General features: G+C 40.6%; 1 protein-coding gene and 2 long non-coding RNA genes across 5 annotated transcripts; 1 reads left to right on the top strand and 2 right to left on the bottom strand.

The window, feature by feature from the left end:
• Positions 1-773: 773 nt before the first annotated feature.
• On the bottom strand, positions 774-13,731 carry LOC120299009. Of its 2 annotated transcripts, XR_005554299.1 has the most exons (4): positions 13,629-13,731; positions 4,318-4,446; positions 2,165-3,417; positions 774-1,433 (listed from the first exon to the last, which is right to left on the bottom strand). It is a non-coding gene; the product is annotated as an uncharacterized LOC120299009 (long non-coding RNA). The 2 variants fall into 2 exon arrangements; XR_005554298.1 differs by lacking the exon at positions 13,629-13,731 and having other exon boundaries at positions 4,318-9,250.
• Positions 13,732-13,919: 188 nt separating this feature from the next.
• LOC120299030 lies at positions 13,920-19,234 on the top strand. The gene is made up of 2 exons (XR_005554304.1): positions 13,920-16,748; positions 18,571-19,234. It is a non-coding gene; the product is annotated as an uncharacterized LOC120299030 (long non-coding RNA).
• A 1,223-nt stretch (positions 19,235-20,457) lies between these two features.
• On the bottom strand, positions 20,458-26,775 carry LOC120298991 (Krueppel-like factor 2). Of its 2 annotated transcripts, none has more exons than XM_039323317.1 (4): positions 26,554-26,775; positions 24,166-25,129; positions 23,080-23,293; positions 20,458-22,379 (listed from the first exon to the last, which is right to left on the bottom strand). In XM_039323317.1, the coding sequence occupies exons 1-3, from the start codon at positions 26,638-26,640 to the stop codon at positions 23,118-23,120; spliced, it is 1,227 nt and encodes a 408-aa protein (XP_039179251.1). In that variant the 5' UTR covers positions 26,641-26,775; the 3' UTR covers positions 20,458-22,379; positions 23,080-23,117. The 2 variants fall into 2 exon arrangements, with proteins under 2 accessions (XP_039179251.1, XP_039179249.1); XM_039323315.1 differs by having other exon boundaries at positions 23,128-23,293; positions 26,554-26,774.
• Between the last annotated feature and the right edge of the window lie 410 nt (positions 26,776-27,185).

The following is a 27,185-nucleotide window of genomic DNA, read 5'->3' on the forward strand; positions in this document are numbered from 1 at the left end:
TGCTGGAAAAATGAGAATATACCATCAGAGGAAGAAGTAATAAGAAAAATCCTGGACTATGCTGAGATGGACAAATTAACAAAAGAGATAAAAGAAAAGGAAGACAAAGAGTATTATATAGTATGGAACAAGGTGTATGTCTGGTTGGAGACTAGAAATAATAGAGGAGAATAAATATGGAAAGGTCAAAGTGAAAATATGTGTACAATAATGTGTAATAATAATAATATGAATTATTCTTAGTAAAAAATAGAACATGAAGGAAGAAAAATGTAAATAAGAAATAATGGGGCTATAAGGACAAATATTTAAAGAAGAATAAGGGGGAAATGTAAATATTAGATTACTGTTACATAACTGTTGTAAAAAAAGGAGGAGTATATATTGTGTGTGTATGTGTGTTATGTTTTGCTTTGTTTTGTTTTGTCTTGTTGGTTAAAAATAAAAATTTAAATATATATATATATATATAATGGTGGCCTATGCATTATGACTAAGGTGACCAATTTTTTTACAATGAAAAGGAGGACACAAATAAATTGAAGAAAAAAATATCATAAATAAAAGAAACATTTTATTCATTGCAACAATAATACAGACAACTTGCATGTGGAAAGTTTGCCAGCCGAGTGTTTTGGCGCACTCAGCAGCAATTCCTATTGGCTTTTGAAAGCCAATAGTGGGAGTAGTACAGCTCATGAAAAAATTGAAAACAAAACCCATAAAAAAGGTGCTGGAACGCCGTTCTGAGCGTTCTATGAGGGGAAAAAAAAAGCCCTGCAGATTAGTCTTCAGATATCGAAAAGGAGGACATGAAGGAGAACACTTTTTGAGGGAGGACAGAACTTACAAAAGGAAGACTGTCCTCCCTAAAGGAGGATGGTTGGTCACCTTAATTATGACACATCATGAAAGGGAAACAGTGTTTGATATAATTGCACTATTCTTTGACAATACTAATGATTAAAATGCTTTTTTTTCTTGGACTTTCCTAGATATATAGTATAATAAACATTAAAGGGACTCTCTATGCCAAAATCCAAGGACCCTGTCAGAAGGACTCTGCGTGTGGGTAGATTTGCATACATTTTGGGTTTGTACTTCATTATAAAGGATATGATACTGTGACACCAAAAAAACAGGACTGGATTGAGACAAAGTCCCATAGTGATCTGTGCCAAAGGGAGTATACTACACTGTGTGTTCCCTACTACCCAGATCAAGAATAGGTGAGTTTCTGTTGGGTGGATAAATGGTTTGAAGTGAATGACAGGGCAGGTTATTTTTATATACACACAGACTCACACACACACACACACACTTCCATTTTTATATATGTGGGGGAAGATAGGGAAAAGTGGGTGGGAGGATTTGAGGCAGTCTTTCTTTCTGGGCAGCCTCCAGAGTTCATCAGAGTCTTCAGTGGAACATTCCTAATATTATAGGGAGAGATCAAAGAAAGATAGAATGAGAAGGTACATCCAGCAAAACTGACTATAAAGATTTCATTTGGAATTCTGTTATTGTATCTTTCAATACTTCTTGCTACACCATTTCTTCCAATCTATACTTCAGCATACACATTTATATCATAGAGACAAAGAGAAAAATAGTGCTTTTGTGTTCTCTGAATTACCATCTTGCTGAATGCAAATAAAGTATTACAAAGCAAGATCTGAATGGAGACTTAATCATTACACCTGTGAGCCCCATTTCCCTTACTTTTACCTTCCCCCACATATATAAATAGGGTACTCAAAGTATAATCTAGCCACTTTAAAGATGTAGTGTTCTATTGGTAGGTCAATATTTGGCAAACATTTGCTTAGAGTCCTTTCACCTTTCTCTAAGTAGAGCGGGGGCCAGATGATGTGTTGTATCCTTCCTGCCTTATCAGTCCACATATTCTCAAAGCATTGAAATTGTCTCCTCCTCCCCTGCTTGTTGACTTTTGATTCGACAATTGCTTCCAACCTGAGGTGACTTTACATCTTTTCCCTCTGTCAAGCAAAGCTAGGAATGGCCATCCTATCCATTTTTAAAGAAATGACTGAAGGGTAGATGTCCAGTTATCCCTCTTTTGGCTTTTCAGTCCATTTTGCACATGGAAACTGAATAAAGAGTGAAACAAAAACAAAAAAAGATGTAAGATGTTTAGGCTTACTATTTCTGAGGATTGATACCCCTCACTTGGGATTCTCTGGAGTTGGCAGAGGAGCTCCGAGATGCTGGTAGCTTTCTTCACCAGAGATGTTGGGATGGAGTAAGCAAACCAATGCTGCTTCTGCTTTTGTTATCCATATTTTTTCTGTGATACAATTCAAAGACAGACCTCTCTCTTAAAGGATTCTGGCTAGAGTGTGGACCCACTGCGGTCAATGCTTGGTATATTTGCAGCCTCAGTGGGGCCAAAAGAGGATTAATGGTTATATGGCACAAGACACAGAGGATGCCTGTCTAAAACAGAGATTACCCCTCCCCCCCCGGTAAAAAATATTGGTGAATGTGTTCTTTTACTATGCCCGGTAGAGCGCAATTGTCATCTTGCTCTTGAGGGGCTTGTAGGAACATTGCCTGATGCTGCTATGGCTCTCCCACTCCTTGGCAGAAGCCATTGTCTGCAACTTTGAAGATGCAAGTGGTCCCTGTAGTGGAACTCTTGAAAAGGAGGAGACAAACTCTCTTCTCCTCTTGCAGCCCCAGATGGACATGGAATTGATAGTTTGTACAGATTATATAGCTGTACATGCCAAGGCCCAAACCCACCACTGGCCCTCTAAGACTCAGCACCTGCTTCCATATATAATGTGGCTTTGGCTGATGTGAATCAATCAATTGCAATTACCAGCAAGTCCTGCATCTTCTTCTGAATGGGTTCCAGATTTAGTTCCAAAGGGTGGGGGACTGAAGGAATAAACTAAATACCTGGACTAAAACCTCCAAATGCCCTTAACTCAAGAAAGCCTACTTAATAGCTTTTTAGGCTTAGCATTTACAGATGCTGACTCACAAATTAGTTTAAATCAGCACTTATATTTTTAGATGGAAACTAGAAAGTAACTAACACAAAAACTGACTTTATTATTCTGCTTATCTCGCTATTAACAGAAACTCTAACCCATGTTGTGATTGGTCTTAGATATTATTACTGGTCAGCATTTATTATACAACTATATAAAGATTTATCCTCCTTGAGTGAGCAGAACCTTGTAGTTTATCCCCAGTGCTGTTCAAGTAAACTTGGCTCAAGCAGATTGTATGGCCTTCATTTGTAATTTGGGTAGTGGGGAAATTATCTCCTTCACTTTCAACTGGCTTGCTTCAAGCAGAAGTACTTTGCTTGTTGGTCTTTTTTGGATCATCAGCTGGTTCAGGTGAGAACAACAAAGGGTTTCTTGTTTTGGACTATGTGGAGCCCTGTGGATTGAGAATAGTAGTTGGAGCTTATCCAACAGTACAAATACTATTACAGAACACATACAGAGATGCAAGAATATGGGAAGTTAGTTGTTTTTGAAGGTGAACATGCCAATGCACTCAAGGAGCAAATGTCAGTGTGCCATGCACTAAATCAGGGGTCTTCAAACTTGGCCCTTTTATGACTTGTGGACTTCAACTCCCAGAATTCCTCAGCCAGCATGCCTGGCTGAGGAATTCTGGGAGTTGAAGTTCACAAGTCATAAAAGGGCCAGGTTTGAAGACTCCTGCACTAAATCAATAGCAACCTTCATGGCTTGGGACCAGGTTATTTGAGGGACTGTCTCTTGTCGGTCACATCTACCCAACCCACTAGAGCAGGGAGGCAAGGAATGTTGCAGGTCCCGTCCCCTAAGGAGATACATCTGGCGGGACCCAGAAGAGCCTTCTTCATGGGGGCTCCCTCTCTCTGGAACGTCATTCCCCCAGAAATTAGACTGGCCCCCCTCTAATGCTGAAGACCTGGTTCTGCCAGCAGGCCTGGGGAACCCAGAGTGGGATAGAGCCCATTAAATGGTTAGTTTGAATGTGTGTTGTTGCTGGGGTGGAGGGTTATTGTTTCATTATTTTATTATTTTTCTTCTTGTTATTTTTTCTTCTTTTTATATGGTGTTTTTATATCTGTGTAAGCCGCCTTGAGTCATCATGTGTGAGTAGACGGCAATGTAAATTTTCTAAATAAAAACTACATGAAATGTTAGGTACTTGGAAAGAAAAGTTTGCAGTATGAATTTGAGCTCCATTGTAACAATTCATTCCTTATCACTCATGATTTGCATCCCAAAGCAAAACAAATGTCCAGGATACTCCTGACCAAGGTTGGATACATAGATCTCTTACTGAAGTTTGACCTAGAAGCAACGTGAACCTTCAGTGGAGTCAATCCTGGGTCTGCTGCATCATCTCAAAGCTGTCTAAATATCCCTCAAGCTCCTGCTATTTTTACTTGCTGAATCCATCCAGAGGACCCTGCAGAAAAGACATGGAGTTGCAACCTAAGGAAGTGACAGCCACATATCCGGAATGCTTTTGTACTGATGTGTGTGAATTATTTTTTTCAGGTTTCACAAGCAACAAGTACAGTAAAATTCCTGTTCTTTAATATCTGCATCACAAACCCATGTACTGTTAGATCTTAATAGGCTGAAAGATACCTAGGAGCAATCTCTCCATACGTAACAGGTGTTGATCATCCTGCTCGGTTTGCCACTGGCCCCTCAACCTGTCTTCCTGTTGCCAAAGGAGAGGAGGGCAGTGCTAGATTTATGGCCTGCCATCATGCCCATCTTGTAGTTGAAATAAATACATTTGTAGCTTCTTGAATTTGCTTAGCACCTGATCAAGAATATTTACACACCCTCCCTTCCACAACTTCCTGATTTTTTTGTTGTATGTCAAGGCTGACTGAGAAGTGTGCTGGTGACCAAGATACCACCCAGTGACAGGAATATGAGCCACCATTGTGTTTTCCTCCCACAAGTACTACCTCACCCTAGCAGTTCTGTTCACAGTGGGGAACTGTGCAGTTGAACTGAAGTCCCATGGAACAATACATGTTATCATGGGAGCAAAGATTTGCCACACTGCATTTGACATTGGTTATAACAGTAATGGAAGAGAAATAGCACTAAGGAAATCACTGCAAAGGAACTAGAGAGGTTGGCCAACAGGTGATAGACATGGCACAACAGTGTGGGATGAAATGGGGGTGGGTGGAAAATTCTCATGATGCTTTTATTCCAGACATGCCTTCCTCCTCACCTACAACCTATTGGCGGGATTACTTTTGAACATGGATTTAATACTCTTCCTGATATGATGGGTCTTTGCTCAGAAATGATACAGCTGACAGATTAGAGCTGAGACCTGTTGCACTTCTTTCTGCAACACAACAGGTAGAAGAAACTGGAAAAATCCTCAGAGAGCTTTCCTTCACTAACCTCCTGTTAAATCAATAAGAGCGGGCACCATTTGTTGGTTTGATTAATGGGGTAGAACAAGGCACAGTAAATTGGGCAAGAAATAATTACCTCACAATCTTTACCTGTGGCTATATCTTCTCAGAAAATGTCAGAAAGTTTGGAATCAAATGGTAGAAAAAAAGAATACATAGATGTCAAATTAAAAATACAACTGAATCAATTTAGAACTGTCAAAAGAGAAATAGCAGTCATTCAATGCTTCACCTTATCTGTATTTCAATTATATAAAAGCTCTCTGAAGATAAATTAGGTCAATTAGAATATTGAAGTTTTGTTGTGAAAAGGAAAACATTTGGCATAAATAAGTTCCATCATCCCCAGCAGGTACACATAGAAAATATACATTAGGCATGAGTACAATTTATGAATGCAGTTTAGTCTTTTTTAAAACAGCTGCTAGAATTTGAAATCCACCAATATATGCAAAACAGCAGCTGGCAGAATCAATTGCCTTTTGTAAATTTTGAACTCCACCTGATCTACAGAAACAGATATAAGTCTCTGATTTACATCAAAATAGCCTTTCCAACCTTCTAACTGAGAATTGGTGGGTGGAATTTCTGTGGATGCTATTGCTCAATGGGTAAGACCCTGAAATATTTCCTGCTCTCCATCAGTGTGCCAGTAAATTCCATTCCAACCTCTGCTCTTCCCTATTGATCAGGTCTAATGAGTAATTCGAATTCTGTCTCTGGATATGTACTGTATTAGTGCTGTTTGATTGTCATGTATTTCAGCAAAATGGAGGTTTGTGGTATCCAGGTCAAAGTTATTTTTTTTTATTGCACTAGCAGTCTTATATAATTAAAACTAATAAAAATACATTTTAAAAAAATAAACTGGAACTGACAGAGCTGCAAAGAAAGATTTATTCAGAAGCCTGTACCAGATGGCATTCCATATTAGCAGGCACTCCAAGCCATGTGGAAAGTAGCCTTTGCTCTCAAATTACATAATTCTATGTCCTGCTTCCCAGCAAGCAACACTATGATAGCCTGGTCAGCATAGAAAGAGCAGGAGGCCCTCTGATGGTTACTGCAGCTTATAGCAATGCTGTAGCATTTGGCAAAGAGCGATGCTTCTTGTGCACATTTTTATGCAATACTCAGTCTGCATTGCTGAAAATCTTAATGATGCTGGGATTGGGGCTGTGCTGTGCTTCTGTAATATCCTCCAAAAAAGCAGTGAGGATCCAAAAAGAGGTTTGCATTGCCAAATGGTCTGCTGTAAGAAGATGAGAAGCCCAAGATAAAGATGAAATGAAATCCTGCAGGTCCTTGCAAGTTCAAATGCTTTGGGGCACTTAATATCATTTTTACTCACACCCCTTTTGAGGCATTCTATAAAAATCCAGCTAGGTAAATGCTTGCAATTATTTCCCCCCTCCCCAAAGCCTGTGTAAACAAAGCCCCGGCCCTGTTGGTTAAAAAGCCATGATAATGTCAAAATGCTGACATATGCCATATTATCATTACATAAACAACATCATTACATAACATGCACCATTACATCATTCTGTTGTGTGTGTAGCCATTTAATTTCTTTCACGCACACACACCCAATAAACACTCATATCTGAAACTGCAACATTATATTTACTTTCCTGAGAGTAAGTACCGGGATTTACTATATTTCTGCAGGCTGAATTATATGGGGATGGGTAGTGAGGAAAGAGGCCACCATCTGCCCCAATGTTCTCTTCAAAATAGCTGGTAAAGAAGCATAAATTGTAAAAGAACAGTATAATCAAATCAGTATTAAAATTGTGATTAAAACAATTTAACAATTTGAAAAGTCGGCAACGGAGAGATTTGTGCCATTTTCCTAAATACTGGGAGAATGGGGGCCTAATGTACCTCACTGGGGAAGAGATTCTCTATGGCAGGGGTCTTCAAACTTGACCCTTTTATGACTTATGGACTTCAACTCCCAGAATTCCTCAGCCAACCATGCTGGCTGAGGAATTCTGGGAACTGAAGTCCACAAGTCATAAAAGGGCCAAGTTTGAAGACCCCCTGCTCTACAGCCTGGAAGTTATACAGAAGAAATGCTCTCATGTACCAGATAGCTGAGCTTTTGGCAACAGGGTTCTCTTCAGAAGAGAAGATCTGCAGATCTAAGTAATCAGGCATGTTCATAGTAGATGAAATTGATTGTTTCCTCAAATGAATAGACCCCAAACCATTTAGACTTTAAAGGTCAACGTCTTAAATTGTATCCAGTAATCAATTTGCAGCCTGTGCAATTATTTAATATGAATGTCACGTATTACATCTTGCACTGAGTAGCAACTTGGTCATCATGTTTTGCTCTAATTGCAATGTCCATAATCCTTTCAATGCGTAGGATATATTGTGATCTTTAAAATAGGTTATAGCCAAGTAAGTGTTGCCAAATTCAATCAACTCAAAAGTATCACATCTGGTTCAGTAGCCACCATTGTGCAAATATTTTGACACAGTTATGTGCAACTCCAGTGACAGCTGGGGGAACAAGGACCATTCCCAAATTGTGAACCTGCTTTTTCTGAGGCAGTATAGCCGCATTCAAAACTAGCTTCATCACCATCTCTGAGTCCAGCTTTCTCCTTATTAAATAGCACCTCCAGCTGGTTTGGATTTAATTAATTTATTTTTATTTATTTATTAAAGTTATATACCACCCATCTCATGCTAAAAAGAACTCTTGAGTGGCTTACAACTAAAATCATAAATAAAAAGATACTAAAATTTAAAGAACATTAGATACAGAGACAAGAAGCAAAAGGCAAGATTGATAGGGTGGTAGTATCTTCCCTGTTGATCCACCACCCATCTCCAACCTACAGCACCTCTGTCTGGACCCTAGGCCAACCTGCAGCCCCAGGTTTAAACAACCTTCCAGGAGGCCAAAAAACCCTCACCTCAAAGTGCAAGATATTCCAAAAAGCAGGGGCCACGACAGAAAAAACTCTCCTTCTAGACCTCATCAGCTGAAATTCTTTGATCAATGGGGTCCACAGCATGCCCCTCCTGCTGGATCAAGTGGGTCAGACCAACAGCATTGGAGTGAGATGGTTCCTCAGAATACCTGGTCCTGTGCCATGAAGGGCTTTAAAGATAATGATAACCAACCTCCTTGAATTGGACTTGGAAACAAAGTTGATATCAATGGAGTTTGCATAATGGCACTGTTATGTGTGCTCTTAGAGAGATGACCAGGGCATGAGTGATTGAGAGCAGGGCCTCACAATCCAGGAGAGAGTGCAACTGGTGAACAACTTTGGCACTCCTAGTCACAAGTGTTATATGCTCAGAGCAGGAATTGTGAGTCCATTCCACACTGAGTCTCTCAGGAATAGTATAACAATCCAAAACTAAAAACGAGCTCCCAGATCTTGAGGTTCCAGGCACCCACAACCACTTTGTCTTACTAGGGTTCAGCTGAGGTCTGTTGTCCTCTATCCAGATCCCCACAGCCTCCAGGTACCATGAGAGGGCAGCCACAGCAATACTTGGGTCATCCAGGATGGAGATGTATACTTGAGTAACATTAGTTTACCTTAAGACACCTCATCCTGTGGTGTCATATGATCTCACCAGAGGCTTCATGTAGATGTTAAAGAAGAATAGAGTGTGCTGAGCTCTGTAGCACCCCATAAAGGAGAAGATGTGGCTAGACTTTTTGTGCCCTATCAACTAAGGTGACCAACTGTCCTCCTTTAGGGAAGACAGTCCTCCTTTTGTGAGTTCTGTCCTCCCTCGAAAAGTGTCCTCCTACATGTCCTCCTTTTCGATATTTGAAGACTAATCTACAGGGCTTTTTTTTCTCATAGAATGCTCAGAACAGCGTTTCGGCACCTTTTTTTTGATGTTTTTTTTTTCAACTTTTGCATGAGCTGTGCTATTCCCCCTATTGGCTTTCGAAAGCCAATAGGAATTGCCGCTGAGCGTGCCAAAACTCCCGGCTGGCAAACTTTGCACATATAAGTTGTCTGCAGCAAAGGCGAATTGGCAGGAACTTTGCACCCCTCCCTGCTACCCAACTACACCATCTCCTAGTTAGTCCCGAAGATACCTGGAGGAGACTGGAGCAGCGATGCCACGGTAACTTTCTCTTGATCTTTGGCCCTGCTAGGCCAATAATGGCTGCGGGCGCAAGAGACAGGGGCGGTGGGGTTGCTGCTAGTGGGGGTGTGAGGGGCGGAGGTGGCCGGCTGCCCCCTGTGCTGTGGGAGCGGCGGGGCCTGCTCTAAACGGGGCTATGCAGGGTGGGCGGTGGTGCTGGCGGGGCGGCTGCAGGTGGGGTGTGTCGATGGCAGGCTGCCCCCCTGGGGCCAGAGCCAGTGCAGCTGGTGCTTTGGGAGCCATGGGGCCCGCTTTACACGGCAGGGCAGCAGTGCTGGCAGGGCGGCTGTGGGCGGGGGCACGGCATGTAAGCATAATTACAATATAAAATGTTATTGTTACAAATGTTTTTTATTATACATTTATCATATTATGGTATATTCTGTATTATTGTTGCAAGGAATAAAATGTTTCTTTTATTTACAATATTTTTTTCTTCAATTTATTTGTGTCCTCCTTTTCATTGTAAAAAAGTTGGTCACCTTACTATCAACACAATTGGGACCAGCCTTGGACAAAGGAGGCAATCCAGCATAAAATTGTCCCATCCAGCTCCAAGTCCCGTAGCCACCCCAAAAGAGTACCATAGTTGATGTTATTGAAAAACAAGAGGTCAAGGGGAACAAGGATGGATGCACTACCCATAAACTGCTCTCACCAGAGATCATGTACAAATGAAATCAGTGCTGTTTCTATCCCATAATCAGGTCAGAAGCCTTGACTGGAAGGGATTCAGATAATCAGTTTTGTCCAGAATCCTCTTTACCTATAGTGCAAGCACCTTTTCCACCACCTTCCCTAAAAAGAGATAGTGAAAACAGGACAAAAACTATCTAGACAGGGGAGGTCAAATGACAGTGTCTTGAACAGTGATCAAACCAAGGCCTCCTTAAACGGGGTCAAGAACTTCTACAGTGATGAATTAATGGCTGTTAAACCCACCTGGATGTCATCACCCTTGAGACTTTCATCAATCAGGAGGGATAACAATTTAATAAGTAGGTGATTGTGCTAACAGCCCCAAGGACTTTGTCCAATTCCTCAGACCCAACAGGGTCAAATCAAATCAGGAGGGATAACAATTTAATAAGTAGGTGGTTGTGCTAACAGCCCAAGGACTCTGTCCAATTCCTCAGACTCAACAAGGTCAAATTGCTCCCAGATAACAGAGTAAGCATACTCCCTTGATGATTCCAATGGACCTGTCCCATATTTGGTCTCCAACTAAGAACAAATCCAAGTGATTTTATCCTTCAGGTGTTCAGCAAATTCCTCCAGCCCAGAAGGTAATCAATCCCCTGAGCTCTGCTGACCCAGGAGGAACTGGGTGATCCTCAACAAGGCTGCTGGGTGACACTCTGTGAATGCAATAAAAGGGGAGAAATAATGCTAATTCGCTGCCCTTGCCACCGTGAGGTAGGCCTTAACAGTGACTCTAACCCCTGCTTGGTCAAACTTGTCCTCATTTTCCTCCAGCAGCGCTCTAATTTCAGCTCACCCTCCCTCATCCATCCCACTACCAAAATTTGGTAATGTTCAAGGATAGTAATTATTTCCTTGGGATTGGCTGGCAGGGAACCCCAACCAATCCCAAGGAATTTTGATTTTACCGCATGGCAAAATTCTGAACCAGCTTCCCAGCAGTTTCAGAGATAATTTTAAATAGCCTAGGAGAGAAGACAGTAGTCTGTAAATTAGTGTAAGTCAACAACAATCTAGATATCAAACTGTAGTCCCTCAGCACCACCTTCTGACTGCATCCTGTCAGGAAGCATCATTCCATGGTTGGGCAACATTAGCATAGACAGTGAAATATTTCAAATTCAGAAATCTAAGATCCATTTCCATACTAGAAATCATTCTGGCTACACCAGGAAGAAAGATTGTTGTGAAGTGAAATGCAATACAGTACTACTATCCTAGCCCAACCATCCAGCAACAAACTCATAATTAACAGAGAATTGGATGGAGTTCCTGGCAACAAAATAGAATTCTTGTAGACTACAGCCACTCTCTCATCCATTCTCCAGGCTAGGACTGCTGCATTATAGAGGAACAGACAGAAATAAGAAGATTAATTATCCTGTCATCTCTCAGCCAGATCTCTATAATATATGTAAAAATCAGCATTTTCATCCTATAATAAATTCTGGATAATGGATATTTCACTAGCAATAGATATTAAAAAGGAGGACTTTTCTATTGGAGGGCCCCACTTCTTGGGATTTTACATCTTTAATTAATAACACATTCTAAATTAATAAAATTATGAGATTTATGTAAATCCTCCATTAGAGCTCCAACTTACCATTAGTGTTCCTACATAAAAGCTAGAAGTGTGTCCTTCCATAAAGCAAATTCCTTTATTGTCAGTTCTTCAACAATGATTCCATTGGTCCAGGAGAACTTTCAGTGCTTGATGGACAGTTGATGGAATCTTTGAAAAATACTTTCAGCAGGAAATTGGAGTCTTGGGTATAAGACAGAGACCATTTCTTCGCTATGTTAAAGGGTTTTATGATTCTTTGGTTGCTATGTTTTTTATTTTTTTAAAAAAAAGTTTTAGTAATTGTATGTATTTTATTTATTTTAAAAGTTTGCACCACCCAGGGTTGTCTATGTGAGATGGGTTGCCATATAAAGTGAATAAATAAAAAAAATAAGCAACAATATTCCTGCTCTTGCAAAGACATCTGGCTAAATAGTTGTTACTTTCTCAGCTTCTCTTCAAATAGTTGCTGGGAAATTAACGTTGTGTTTGAAAGTGCAAATACTTTTAAGAATTAGAATAATAATGTTATAACAATATAGTTATGGCTCATACTTATTCTCCTTAAAATAAATAGATGATGAAACTTTTACATGAAAAATTCTAGAAACAAATAGTCCTAATAGTCCTCCTTAATTGGTGCCATAGTCAAATGCTAATTATTATGAAGTTTTTGGAAGATTCTGTTGAATTTCTCTTTCTATAACTTAAATTTTATGTTATTTTATTTTGTGTCCAACACTCTGGAGCAACAGGAAATAAGATTTCTGCATGCTGCCTTGAGCTCCTAAATATCAATCACTTATTTATTAAATCAAGTCCTTTTTAATATTTGAAGAATGCTATTTGAAGAATGCTGTTTCCTGTTCTCATGCCTAATTTATTCAATCTCTCTTTACAATATTTTAAAACCTGATTTCATGCAAATAAGCCATGCATACATTCAATTTACTGGTATATTTCACTTTTCATTTTTTTAAAAAAATAAAAACAAAATCAATGTGAAAATCAGTTAATACAAGTCTAGTCAAAGAGAATACATTTTTGGCTGCTCAAAGCCAGAGAGTGAGGTCCAAGTACAATTTCCAAAGGAATAGCTATAAATGTAATTTTCTTGCTTTCCAGACAGTTTCAAGCACTCAATAAATATTCATGCAGTATCTGAGAGAAATATCCATCACATACACAAAGGCAGATGTAGTAATCTCAGCGCTTCCCTCTACTGGAGAAAGAGAAATGAATTTGGGAGAAGTTGGACAAGAAATTGAACTGGGTTTGGGAAATCCAGAGGATTAACATTATTCTTCCCAATAGCCTCAGAATTAGTGTATTGGAATCCTCAGGAAATAGGTAATTCAAGAAAAATGAAGAGAAGAAACTTCAAATAGCATTGCTGTGAAGAAACAGATAATGTTTAAGCCAGGAATTTGTTTTAGATCTCTTTTTCTCTAACATGGTGCTTAGCTAAGTCTTGCTCTATTTCTATGTATTAATTATGAAGCTGGGTTTTATGTCAGTGTTGACTCAAACCTCAGGCGGTGTACAAGTCTTCATGAAGATATATTATTTTCTCTATGTTTTCTTTCCAGGATCTGTAATTTTTTAAATCTCCCCAGTCACTCGTACATATAGTTTCTGACTGGAAATAAATCATTTGAAGCAAACCAGCCCCATAATTTTCTTCTGTAATTCTCTTTTATATTTCTGTCTTTAATCCAAATTGCTCTATCATTATCTACCAGCATTTAGTATACTGTATACCTGTTAAGATAAAAAAGGAATATTATATATTACCTTTTTCAAACCAGAGTTTGATTTTGTCTATTTCTTGCAATATTTGTTTCATCTGCCAAGGAAAGAGACATGTTTCTTGAAGATTCTAAGTTACAAAGCTAAGAACCTACTTTATAGAGATTATTTCCTTTAAAAACTTTTAGCCACCAAAAGGCAGCTCAGAGTCTACCACCCTTATCTCTCTCAAACAGCAGGACTGGGGGAGGACCCCATATGAAGTACCCTTTGAAAAACAGTTGTGACAGTGGGAACAACCAAGCTTATATACCCCCAAATAGGAGGATAGATTGTAGTTTGAAGACTAAAAGGACTTCTGGAAGAGAGTTATTACACCCAAAGATTGCATACGATGTACATCATCTTCAGAAAGGCCTCTCTTACTGTTCTTAACATAATACTGAGGTATTTGTTGATTTGCAAATGTATTATTATTATTCATCAACGAAAATTAACTCTTGGAGACAAAAACAATTTTAAAACTATAGACTGATTACCAAGTATTGTGGCTTCATGAGACTATAGATGGAATCTCACTATCAAACAACATTAACTCATACAATAAGAATGCTTTTTTAAAATCCAGAATAAGCTTATTCTTTATAGAAAATACAAAGTGAGGGAGTTTGATACAATATAGTAGAAATGCATTTGAATATCCTGTGAATTTGAAGGCAAATGCTAGTTATGGGAAGAGATGAGGTGATGAAATAATTAATAGATTATAAGAAATGTAAAGAATGAGGATGTAAAATATTTTGTAACTAGCTGATATAGATAGCTATTTATCACATCTCAACAATGAAGAAATCCAGAGTGTCTAGTACAAGCACAACATCCTGGGATCTCTTCAGTTCATATTGCATTCAGACTTGAGTATACACAAATAAATTTTAGGATTTAAGTGCCTGTGATGTGATCATAGCCATAATGATATATATGGAGAATCTAAGCTGGTCAGGATAGATAAGATGAACATAGAGTAAAATGTGGCATTTAGATAAAAGCACTATCTTAATTGCAGAGACAAGGAAAATATTATTCTGAGCTTTGAATTAAGATTTCTCTTCCTAATAATATTTTAATAGGATATCTAAATGGTCCAAATATTCAAATCTCGCAAATTCCAAATATACCTTCAGATATAAAATGAAATAATCACAAAGTACGAGAACTATTTAGTGCAATAAATTAATTATCTATTTATTCTAAATCCACTGCATAGATTTCATAATGAAAAATACTTAAAAACTAAATTGCTGCATTGTGGTTATAATAGTACATTATTCTTTAATCTCTCCCTGTGTCTGATGCCAATTACCAATTCACAGAGACTCTGTAGCAATATGGAACGTATTTCTCACTATAAGGCATGAAAATATTACAAGAGATAATAGAATTTGATCCTTTTATTTTATTGGATGTATATGTATTTGTGAAGTTACCACTCATTATCCATGGAACTATTGAAGGAAATATTGGTAAATTATGTTTTAGTTTAATAAAATTATGTTTTAGTTTAATATTCATTCATATTATATCACCTGTTATATTTATACCAACTTCGGATCTTTCGGGTTTTATAATGATAGGCTTTCTGTGAACATCTGTGTAAGAAAATGCAATATGCTAGTTCCAACATCTCTTGAACAAATATTCCAGCTGTATAATTTGAATTTGTGCCGAAATCTGAATCTTTGCCATTTTTTTCTTGTTTTGCACACTGCCCTATAATTCTGCTTAGATTTCATTCTGAACACTGAGATTATTAAGTCACAGTTATCACTCATATTCCAATGGACAGGCAAGCCCCACCCTTAGGAAACATTTGCTTTTGGGCACCTAAGTCCACAGGGCAGTGATAATTCAGCTCCTTTTTGCTGATTGGCATCCATATCTCATACTATCAGACATCAGTCATACTCTGAGTCAGATTTCCCTATAAAGAGCCTTTTATCTTGTTGATATCACAACCTATGCACACTGAGACTCCTAGATTGGCAGGGCTGAAGTTGCAGGATAGTTCAGCTGAAGTCTAACAGGAGAAAAAAAAATAGGATGCTGAGTCTGTGCTTAATTTTCAATAAAAGCATAATGTAGAGGAAAATGGGGGTTATGGAAAGACAAAACAATGGCTGAAAAAATGGTCAGTAGAACTTACTCATCTAACGTTAGTGTCAATGAAAGAAAATCTCAGTTAAAAACACTCTTCTTTTGGGCCTCCCAATTTGTGTTGTTGGTCTCTAGCTCCTTGAATTCCTAGTCAATTTGTCCAATTTTGCCAGACCAGGGAAGGAAATTTAATGGAAATGTAAATAAGTCTGCCAAAGAAAATATTATAAAGAAAATAAGAACTATTAGGAAGGTAATGCCATTCTTTCTCTTTTTCATTATCATTTCCTCTAATCTGGTAGCTGGAAATTCCCCCTTTAATTAGCACCCACTGATGGCTTTATCTATCATTAATCTTCTGGTCTCCTTCAAAAGCTATCTTCAATCTTGGCCCAAGCAACTTCCCTTGAGCCAGATACTTCCATATGCTGAATATGCAGAAGATTGTAAAAATCTTACTTATATGTTTCTTGAACCACCTGACAAATATTGTGTGCACTATCTTGAGCTCCAGAAGGAAAGGTGAGATATAAATCTGACAAAATCATCATCATCTTCATCATTGTAATGTTTTATTCATAACTTATTTGGGCCTGTTCAGTCCTTTAGTATATTGATGATGTTGCTATTGTTAATCTGATGAATATAACTTTATTGTTATTTGCTCTGAACTTTATTAGTTATTTCTATAGGAAAATCTTGTTGGATTCCATCAAAGGCTATGTTGGGTTTAATGTCCTGAATCATTTGGCACACGTAAGATTCCACAAATGAAACAATAGTTGGCCAGATGGCTCATACTAATTAGTTCTTTCCCTTTATCAATCTGCCCTCCTTTGTTCATCTTCTGCCTCCATATCACAATCATCCTAACATTACAACCCTATTTATTTATTTACTCACTCTCAGAATTCTGAGTAAGATGTACCCTGTCTTAACTTGGCACTCTTCAGAGGTATTGGATCAGAGCTCCTATCATCCCCGTTCCCAATTAAGTTGGAGAGACCTAAGGTATATGACTACAAGTTTAATTTGGGAAATTAAAAATAATATAGCTCAGATATCAAAACATTTATCCTCTAACTTTTCTTGTCTGGATTTTAAATTTTCTTGTTTTCAAATTCAAAGCTTGCAACTCATTTGAAAACTAATTAAAGATTACCTCATAATGGATTTTGGAAGCCAATGGTGTTACATAATTTTAGCCCTGTTATAGCCAACTAATGTGAAAATGCATTACAGAAAATCAGCACAAGGGGGCATTTCAAAAGTATTTTGCTAAATTTAGAGGAAGTAGAGTAACTTCATCATCACTCCAGTGTTAAGATTTTGTATCATAAGCTAAAAGTGCTGCTCCTTAGAATCTAACTTAGAATAGACCCACTATATTTACCCCATCTGGTACATTATTATATATATAGAATACCAGGCTCTCTTTATATTTGTACAAATAGCTTCATTTACTTTCATGCACAAATCTAGCTAACAGTGGGGACTACCAATGTAAGATGGACTGGTTCTCCCTGTATTTCATTCCTTGCCAACAGTACAGCAAGTAAAACCACAGATCGCATTTACTCTTTTGTAGGGTCAAATTGTTAAGAGATTCATGCTTCGTAGCCTGTTAGAACATCACTGGCTGACTCGCTTAGGGAATTTCTCTTTCCCACTATTCCCTGTTCAGCTCTCAGAATAGGGACAGTAGTTCCAAAGTGACACCAAATGCCAAAGGCACAATTGTGAAGAACTCATCAGAACATTCTTGGTAAAGCTTTACTTCCGCTCTTCATTTCGTCTATATGGAAAGTGATTTTCCTCCCTCTGAAACAATGTTATTATCCTCAGTAATGTTGGTATGGTACACTTTCTGAAGCAGTCCCTATCTTGCAGAAGAGGTAAAAGGGCAAGATTCCCAAACGATAGCAATTTCCAGCAGGCTAAGCTTATGATCTACCTGTAAACACAGCATTTTAGAGCATCATTTCTCAACCTCAGCAACATTAAGATGTGTGAACTAAACTCCCAGAATTGCTGAGGCTGAAAAACACTGCTTTAGATAAGGTGACCAACCCTCCTCCTTTAGGGAGGACAGTCCTCCTTTTGTAAGTTCTGTCCTCCCTCAAAAAGTGTCCTCCTTCATGTCCTCTTTTTCGATGTTTGAAGACTAATCTGCAGGGCTTTTTTTTTCCCCTCATAGAACGCTCAGAACGGTGTTCCGGCACCTTTTTTTGATGGTTTTTTTTCAACTTTTGCATGAGCTGTGCTACTTCCACTATTGGCTTTCGAAAGCCAATAGGAATTGCTGCTGAGCATGCCAAAACACCCGGCTGGCAAGCTTTGCACATGCAAGTTGTCTGTATTATTGTTGCAATGAATAAAATGGTTTTTTTTATTTACAATTTTTTTTCTTCAATTTATTTGTGTCCTCCTTTTCATTGTAAAAAAATTGGTCACCTTACTTTAGAGGCTTTCTTTAGATTTCATTACCATCAAATGTGATTAGAAAACCCCCTCAATTGTTACTGGTTTGGAGAAGCCTTCCTGAAGATTACTGGACTTCACTCACACAGCATCTGCCTAAGATATTCCTTTTCCTCTGGAAATCTTATCATTAAAAATTATCATTGAAAGTGCCCGTGCTAGGTTGGCATGATTATTTTTTTTACATAGTTGTTTTTCTTTCCTTTTGCCATTTATGTTGTATTTCTAATTTATTGCATTGTTAATTTTGCTGATAGGTCTTTGTAATTTATAGACAATATTGGGCAGATGAAACATAACTATTTTGCCTTAAAAGGTAAAAGCATCGTTTTAACCTCTTCTCCCTCATTAGGATATTGATGTCAAGTATTATCTGAACAGAACAACAGACAACCAAAGGTCTAAGTGGCAGTTGTGAAATGTAGGCTGAAACATCCTGTTCCACTTCTCAGAAAGATTCAAATCAATCTTACACTGCAGATTTTTATTCCAAGACGATGAAGAAGGCAATCTCTGGATCCAGCTTTTCCAGCATTACAGGATGTTTGGAGTAGCTTAGGAACACAATTCTACCAAAGCCAGTTACTCATACACACACAACGCTCATCTAGTACAGCTTTCCCAATTCACCAGGCATTCACTTTATTCATGGTCTCCCCATTTATAAACAAAGGCTTTTCTGAACAAAATCATGGAAAAAATCTTCCAGAACCTTGCTCTGTTACTCTATCAAGAATTCTACAAAATCTTTTCAGTAATATTTTCAGTTTTATCCAGTTTTACTGCATGTTTGTTAAGATTCTATCATAGGAGGAAGTGATTTTCACCCTGAACCAAATGTATTTATCTTCCCCAAGCATAAAAATAACAGTATATGTGGAAATATAACTATTGTAGCCTGTTGAAGCCAAGTGGTGCATTAGTGGGTTAACTATATCCAAAACTCATGTCTATACTAGATTTAATGAGTCATAGCTAGCTTCCAGCATTTGAAATAAAATGCTTTTATATTGTCAGTTTGTGTTGAATCTTTTTTCTGTAGTAGGAAAGTGAAAACAAATCTTTGAAGGTTATGTTCATTTCCAGAAGGGCAAATTATGTTAATCCCGCTCTAGTGGACTGAACTCTATGAAAGCTTATATGGTTGCTGCCTTTGTATACCTTTGTGTAAGATATGTTGCTTAATATATGCATATTGCACTCTACACAACAAATGAAACTTGCCCATGCCACTTAACACTTTACCAGCCAGATGCCCAAACTCTGCAAAATAGTTGCCTCAATTTCATTTCTAACTAGGGGTTCAGAACTGCTTCCGGGTTTCTGTACTACTGTGGCCAATAATACAGAAACTCCTCCATGCTGCATTCACCTAAGAAATAAACAACAGAAAAGAATGTTTCTCCAGAAGAATTATGAAGCAGATGATTGTGGCTTGCAATTCTTGCATGTGGCTGAAACTTCTCCAGTCCTCAGTTCTAGCCACAACTTACATAGTTTGGGATAATCGGTTTTGCCAGTGCCGGTAATGCCACATCAAGTCTACACAAGTCTGGCTCCTAAAATGAAGTACATAAGTGGCTGTGGGAGGGAGAGAAGATGGAGAAAGACCTGCTAAAGCTTAGTCACCCCATGTTAATTTAAAAGGAAGCCTCAGTACTTAGTGAAGAGTGAAACGACCAGTAGATCCAGTGTAGGAACTCAACTGAGCCAGAGGGATGGGCAGTGCCTAGCTTCAAAAAATAAGCATACTGACAAACCTGGAATCATTTTAAACTGAGAAACTAAAAGTCCTTTCTACAGTCGAGATCATAGTACTGGCTCCTAAATTTGACTTACTTAAGCCATATAAGGAAAACAGAAGTTTTTTTTAAAAAAAATAATAATAATAAAAATAAAACTGTCTTCCAAAGAGGTGTAGTTACTGAAAAATAGTACATTGTAAGATTTCTTTATATTGTGAAATGAGATCTGGCAATGTACATCTCCAATTTAAGAATTTTATAAAAGTTCTAAAATACATTTTTCTTCAACCTGATTGTACTAGAAGCATTGCTGCTGTTAGACTGAACTTGGTAACTAGACTGCTTTTTGTGTATTTTAAAAATAGCTTTACATTTAGATCTTAAATAGGAAAGCTGACTTTGCCCTCAGAGATGGGGCTTAGACATCTCTTAAACAAATAATCTCACTATTCTCATTTGAAGACCTTCTTTCCAATCACGTCAGAAACAAGTGGCTGCTTTTTATTATGTTTTATTTATTTTATATTGGATCAAGAATATTTTTAGGTATGCATATACATAAAGCTAACATTCTGCATGGGAGCTGGTAATTCATAAACTGTACAGACAGGTGCAGTGCACATACCAGAGCTGAGGTCATTTATTAAATGGACCTGAGCTATTAAAAAACAAAACACATATTCATTTACAGCATTTTAAAAAAAGAATTACATCTTTTTTGCATAAGCTACATATTAAGGGGTCTTTTTTTCCCTCCAAAAAGAACATTTCAAGTATAGCAGAAATGGACAAAAATGCCCTTTACAAAAATAAAATCCAAAAGTTGTTTAGAAAAAAAAAAATGCAGCTGCAGCAGTACCTGGCTTAATGATCATCCTTCAGAGGATATCACCAATGCCACAGATAAAAGTCAGGAAAGACCCTATGGATTTTTAAAAGGTATAAGTCTCAGTTCCCATCAGCTTCGGCCTGCTTGACCGATGGCCTAGGGCAGGGGTAGGCAACCTTGGCTCTTTTATGACTTGTGGACTTCAGTTCCCAGAATTCCTGAGCCAGCCATGCTGAGGGGAAAGGGAGAGGTTTCCAAGCTGAGCCATGCTGGATCAGGAATTCTGGGAGTTGAAGTCCACGAGTCATAAAAGAGCCAAGGTTGCCTACCCCTGGCCTAGGGGCTATAGGGGTTTTGAAATAACATATAAAGCAATATGGGTTCCCCGCTTGCAGGCAAAAGTATTCTTAAGGGCCTATCAGTTAACACTCAGAGGCTATAATGAACTGCCTCCATCAGAGATCAGGTCCATAAAATAGTAATTTAATGGTGCAACTGGCATCTAAAGTTATTGATGGTTGAAAAACAATGGCCTATTAATCATTAGCCTTCTGGAACAAACTATTGTAGTACTTTAAAGGCATCTTTGCTTGTGCAAATGAATACAGAGTTCAGAAAATGCCATAGATTCATGTGCTTTCAGTACTGAGAGATGGAGTAGCATCACCAGTAAAATTCATTAACTGATATGCATTAGAAGAGTTAAATATACACAGCAGTTAAAAAGCAGTACAAATGGCTTTTTCCATATATGCTTTAATCCTACAAAGCACTTTGAGGTATTATAATATATACAACCACATTTTAGCTGTAACCCTATGCACACGTATCTGGGAATAAGACACAGGACAGATTTATTTTTGATTCAATATAACTAGGCTTGCATTGTTATTCATAATTGCAGTATTACGTATATTTATTTGAAAATATATTTGTTCTTGGCTAAGGTCGAAACATGTTAAACCATAAACCATGGTTATAAATAATGCCTACATTTATAAAATATGCTAATCCGGTACCAGCAAACCATATTATGGCTTGTTGTGATATGCAAACCAAGTGGTGATTAGCTATAACACACAAGCATGCATAGAGTGCAACTTACAATGGCTTCCATTGGCTAATAGCACTGAAATAGTGCAGTTTATTTCTATTTACTCTCATAAGGCATTTTTTTCAAGGCTCTGTCTATAACCAAGTGGTTTTACCACTCTCAGAATTGTGAATCAAGGCAATATTTGGTCCTGTTTGGCAACATCCCTGAGCAAGAAAAGAAGATGGAAAAACCTGAAGTGTGTGGGTTTGTAGCTTTACTTCTGAGCACAGAACTTTGCTGTAAAACATTTGTTCCTAAACACTACAGCTTGCACAACCTACCAACACAACTCTTGTCTTTGTTCAGAGTATATATTATTTATCAGCCTATTCCGGAAGTGGCCATTTTAGTTTCTTCAGATGGATAATCCCAAAACACGCACTGCTGTCAGCTGGAGACTTATTGGTGGATGTTACTTGCTTTAAGAAGGGTTACATCATCACAGGTTGTTTATTGGTCTGAATAGATTGACCATACTGGAAACTTTACAGCTGAAACAAAATGTCATTAAAAAAAATTTAATACCAAAAAAGCTAATACTAAAGGTTGGCAAAAAAACGAACATTACTTTTAAGAGATCAAGAAAGCTTAAATATTTGCCTTTAGTCCATAACTAATTATACACATTATAAATCAATCTGGATGGTTTTGTGTGAATTTTCAGTTCTTTTTGTTTTGATACTACCCCTTTGAAGAGCAAAAGGGAACAGTATTTCCACCCACTTTAATATGTCCCTGTCTCAAGATCTACTTTAGAAAATAGTTTTATAAAACAGAGCCTTTTAACATGACATTGTATAATAAAACAAACAATAATTAAAAGAAAGACCATTGCATAATAAAACAAACAATAATTAAAAGTGTATGAACAGCTTGAGACAATCAAGATGGGATCTGCATTATGGCTGTGTGTACACTGAGAGTTTGGGGATAATCCTGCCAGAGTTACACTGCTCACACCAAACTTCCAGGATATTTTTTCTTAAATTACAGTCCCTACAGCAGGCAGATTTGTATAACTATTTACTTTTAAATACATACTTTTTCTATAAGAATAGAGTTCTTCTTTAAATATTAAAATGTTTCAATAATATATACATAAATTAGCTAGTCCAATAAGAAAATACTCCATCCCTTCATAAATAGAGTCCTTGGTCTCTTGCATTCCCCCCTCCCCTTCTTCAGCCCTACCATAGTCCACCCCACTGCCCCAGGGAGCCAGCCATGCTTCACACATGCCTCTTCATGTGCAGGGCCAGATGATCTGATCGAGAGAACGCACGGTCACATAGCTGGCATTGGAAAGGCCGGACACCTGTATGCTTGCGGTAGTGGCGTGTCAGTTCATCTGACCGTGCAAATTTCCAGCCACAACCTTCCCAGGTACAGTGATAAGGCTTCTCACCTGAGAAAGAGTGAAAAAAAAAGTTTGGTGAACTTTCCAACCTGGTGAAAAAAAGTGCAAAGCATCCTTTTCACATTACACAGACAGCACAATATTTGTTGGGGACTCATTCAACTCCCATTAGGAAAGGCTCTCAATGTGAATTGAATTTATTGTCTGTGGATTGCATCATTCACCTTCTCCATCCTGCCTCCACCCATCTCTCTCCTCCTCCTCCCCTCCCCCAAATAAGGAGAAAAGCAATTGTGTTGTTTGTCCATCAATTTCGATGAAGACCCTGACATCTTGCAGGTTATGGGCCATCAACGATGTGTCCGTAGGTGTCCTCCTCCCCCCTCCCCCAAATAAGGAGAAAAGCAATTGTACACCCAGTCTGATAATCAGGTTGTTAGAATACTCAAACTACAGGCTAACACACACACACACACACACACACACACGTTCCTGAGAGTGCCCCACCGAACGGGGCAGGGAAAGCTACTTTTGAATAAAGGTAGACAGAGTTCAAATCCACAAGTGATCTACTTAAAACTATTCGATAGACTGAATAAAGCGATCGGTCCAGACGCATTGTCCAAGAAACCCGAAAGTTAAGCAGGCAAGTAAAGCAATACATTTGGAAGACGCTTAACGCCAGAGATCCTCTAGCTGCACAACCCTGAGGCAGAGACAGATCAGCCGGAGGGGTCTGATCCCGACTTTCTGCGAATGTCTTGCTAGCCTTTGGGGGGGGAAAGGCCTCTCCCGTCTTTGTATTCTATCCCATCACGGGTGGAGTAACCCCACACTACGGGGTTTGCTCCCCAACAACCATTAAGCCGGGGAGGTCTCCCTCTACCCAATGCCCTCGCTGCCCCTGCCCGTCTCCTTACCCGTGTGGGTCCGCATGTGCGCCTTGAGGTGCGAACTCTTCGTGTATGTCTTCCCGCAGCCGGCAAATTCACAGTTGTGGGTGGCGGTGCGTTTGCGGGCCCAGGACCGCCGACCTCTTTTCGGCTTGCATTCCTCCGGGGGACCCATCGGGGCGTAGTAATCCAAGACGGGCGAGTTGGGCGGCGTGACGAGCAGCCCGGGCATGCCTTGGGCGCGCGGTTTCAAAGGCTCTCGAAAGACGCTGAAGTGTCCGTGGAACTGGGACTGCATCTGCCCGGCGAAGTTGGGCTGGAAGAGGTGGGGAGGCCGCGGGTAATGCTGGGGAGCCCCCATCGGGGCGCCCAGATCGCCGCCCACCTGGCAAGGGGGGCCCGAGCCCATTTGCTCGGCGGGGAAGGCCGAAGACGCGTGCTGGGGCAGCTGGAGCAGAGGCTGCATCAGAAGGGGCTTGTGGTCCAGGGCTCCGGACGCCAGGCACTCGGGCGGGCCGCTCAGCATGCAGGAGTGCCCGTCCATCGGCTCCTGCTTGACGCGCAGGTGCTCTAAGGGCAGCCCCGCGGGCAAGCTGGAGGGCGGGTGGGCCAAGCCGGGGACGCGCAGCTCGGTATATTCCCGCCGCTGGAGCTCGCAGTGGCTCGGACCCACCGAGGGAGGGGGTTGCTGCATGTCCTGAGTGAAGAGCTCGGCTACGTAGCTGTGCCCGGGGCTGGGCAGGTAGGACGCGGCGAACTTGTTAGGGGGCTGGTAGTTGGAACTATCGCTGTCGTAGGTGGTGCCGCAGCTCTCCGGGGTTTCGGGCAGGGGGTAGTTAGGGTTGCCGCCGGGGTGCGCGGGCCCCACCCCGCCATTGGGCTGCCCGTTGGTGGTGTGCGCCAGGATGAACTCCAGGTCGACGAAGTTACCTAGCTCGTCGGCTTCCCTCTTGATGGCGGTGGCACTTTCCAAGGAAGGAGGAGCCAGCCTCTGCGGAGGGAAAAGCAGGAGTTACCGTGTGGAAGGAGTTAATGCGTCCGAGACTCAGATCCCAGCGTTAGTGACAGCACCCCCAAACTTGAAAAACGGGTTACGCGCTCCTGTCTCCGAGCAGCCCCGGCGTTGGCCTTCTACTTGCTTCCCCGGAGACCCACAAAGCCAGGCTTCTCCGAACCCCGCGCCGTCCCGGCGCCAACAGCGAAGTCGGAAGAAACTCCGAATCAGCTGTCCCTAGGTACCCTCCCCCCAAGGAATGATGGAGGAGTAAATTAACCTGAACTTTTCAGTCCCGCCCTCTGCGCACCGCCACCGCGATATTTTCTCTGCGCGAACCCCCTCGCGCCCGGCGCGCAGCGATGGCCCCGGACTTGTCTGAGTGTCAACAGATGCCCGGAGTTGAGCTCCCTTTGCCGAAATCCGTTTAATTTTGCCGCCAAGGGGACTTCGACCTGAATCCCTTCTGAGCCCAATCGAGGTGTTTACAACAAAACTCCTTCTTTGCTCAGGCAGAACTCGAACCTACACATTTTTCAGCACTACTCTGTATAATCCTGAAAAGACACGCGAAGGCAAAATGAGTTTTGCGCACAAAGATATGCAAGGAACCCCCTAAAAATGAAAAAAAAAGGGGGGGGGTCGGCAAAATTCGGACGCCCAGCTTAACTTGGTTTCGATTAAAACGAAACTGTTAAGCGAGCCCAGGAATCTTTACTAACAGGTTTGTCCTTTCCGACGGCGCTGAAACTATGTATGGAGTTGGGACGCCAGATAGAGGATTCCGCCAATTATGGGAACACACTTTTCTGGGACCTCAAATCAGCCCGATCAGGAACTCCACCCTGCTTAGTCTCCGCACGTACTTCTGAAGGACCAGAATAGCCTAATAAACGCGCCCACCTCGCCAAGTTGAGAATGGTGCTGCCTCTAAGGCGCTCCGGGCGGGGGGGTTGGCGAAAAAACTTTGCTCCAGATCAACAAACTCCACAACTTTCCCTTTACAAATCTAACTAGCCTTGGTCTCCTAAACTATGCTTTTCAAGAACGCGGTTGAGAAACGATTTTGTTCGCCGCAGATCTACACGTCTCATTCGAGTCCCAAGAGAAAAGAGCAGAAGGCGAGCGTAGCTACTACGCACATCTAGACCAAGAAGGAGAGGCGGCGGGTGGGAGCACCCCTGGGCAATTTGGAACAGAAAATCTGCCCGCCGGAGAAAGAGCCTTTGCATTCCTGTTCAAAATTGCCCGGCCGGTCCGAAGCTCCTTCTAGAGACATTTGCGCTCTTTACATCTACTTTTAATTTGCAAAGTTTGTAAGATCCTCCGTGCGCGTTTCGAGTTAAACGGCGCTTGCTCCCTAGTTGAGAGATCGCCGGTCCTCGCTCCCGAAGGACTCCCTCCGCCAATAGCTCCCGTACCATCTCGGGCCGCCTCTGTTCCAGCGGCACCAAGCCGGCAAAGGTGGAGATGGATGGCAAGACGGCTTCCTCCACTGCTACGCTCATCTTGCGCGGTGGCTCGAGCTGGAAAGAGCTCGGTAACTGCCCTCGGTCCGGCAGCTCCGCTCCGGGCACTGATCGAGCGCTGAACTCTTCCCAAAGCGGAAAAAAAAACCCACCCCAAACTCAAAACTTTCTGTACGAGTTCAGCTCGTGAAAACAGCTGAGCCTGCTGTAATTGGTCGAGGGTTATGTTAATATTCATGACAAGCCGCTTTGGATTTGATTTCGCAAGGCAAAGCCACGCCCACCACAAAAAAAAAAGGCTAGTTGGAAACACGACGGTCGCTGCCAGGAGAGGAACAAGTGGAGCGGCCCGGATGCAGAGTGCTGAAGTGTCAGTAATACGACTACTTCGCCCTAAATGTTCGAAAGCGGCAGCCTCCCCGCTGTGTTGTAAAGGCAAAGCAGCCCTACTGTCCCCGCGGCCCTCCAGATATCTGGCACCCTTCCACCCTTCTAGCAAAGCAGGGAGGACGGGACGTGATGGGCTGAGCAGCCCAATATTTCTAGAGGGCACTAGGCTGGGGAAGGCAGTCCTATGGTGTCTG

This window comes from Crotalus tigris, unplaced genomic scaffold (genome assembly GCF_016545835.1).
Source record: "Crotalus tigris isolate CLP2741 ecotype Arizona unplaced genomic scaffold, ASM1654583v1 scf7180000024167.7108832, whole genome shotgun sequence".
Lineage (NCBI taxonomy): Eukaryota > Metazoa > Chordata > Lepidosauria > Squamata > Viperidae > Crotalus > Crotalus tigris.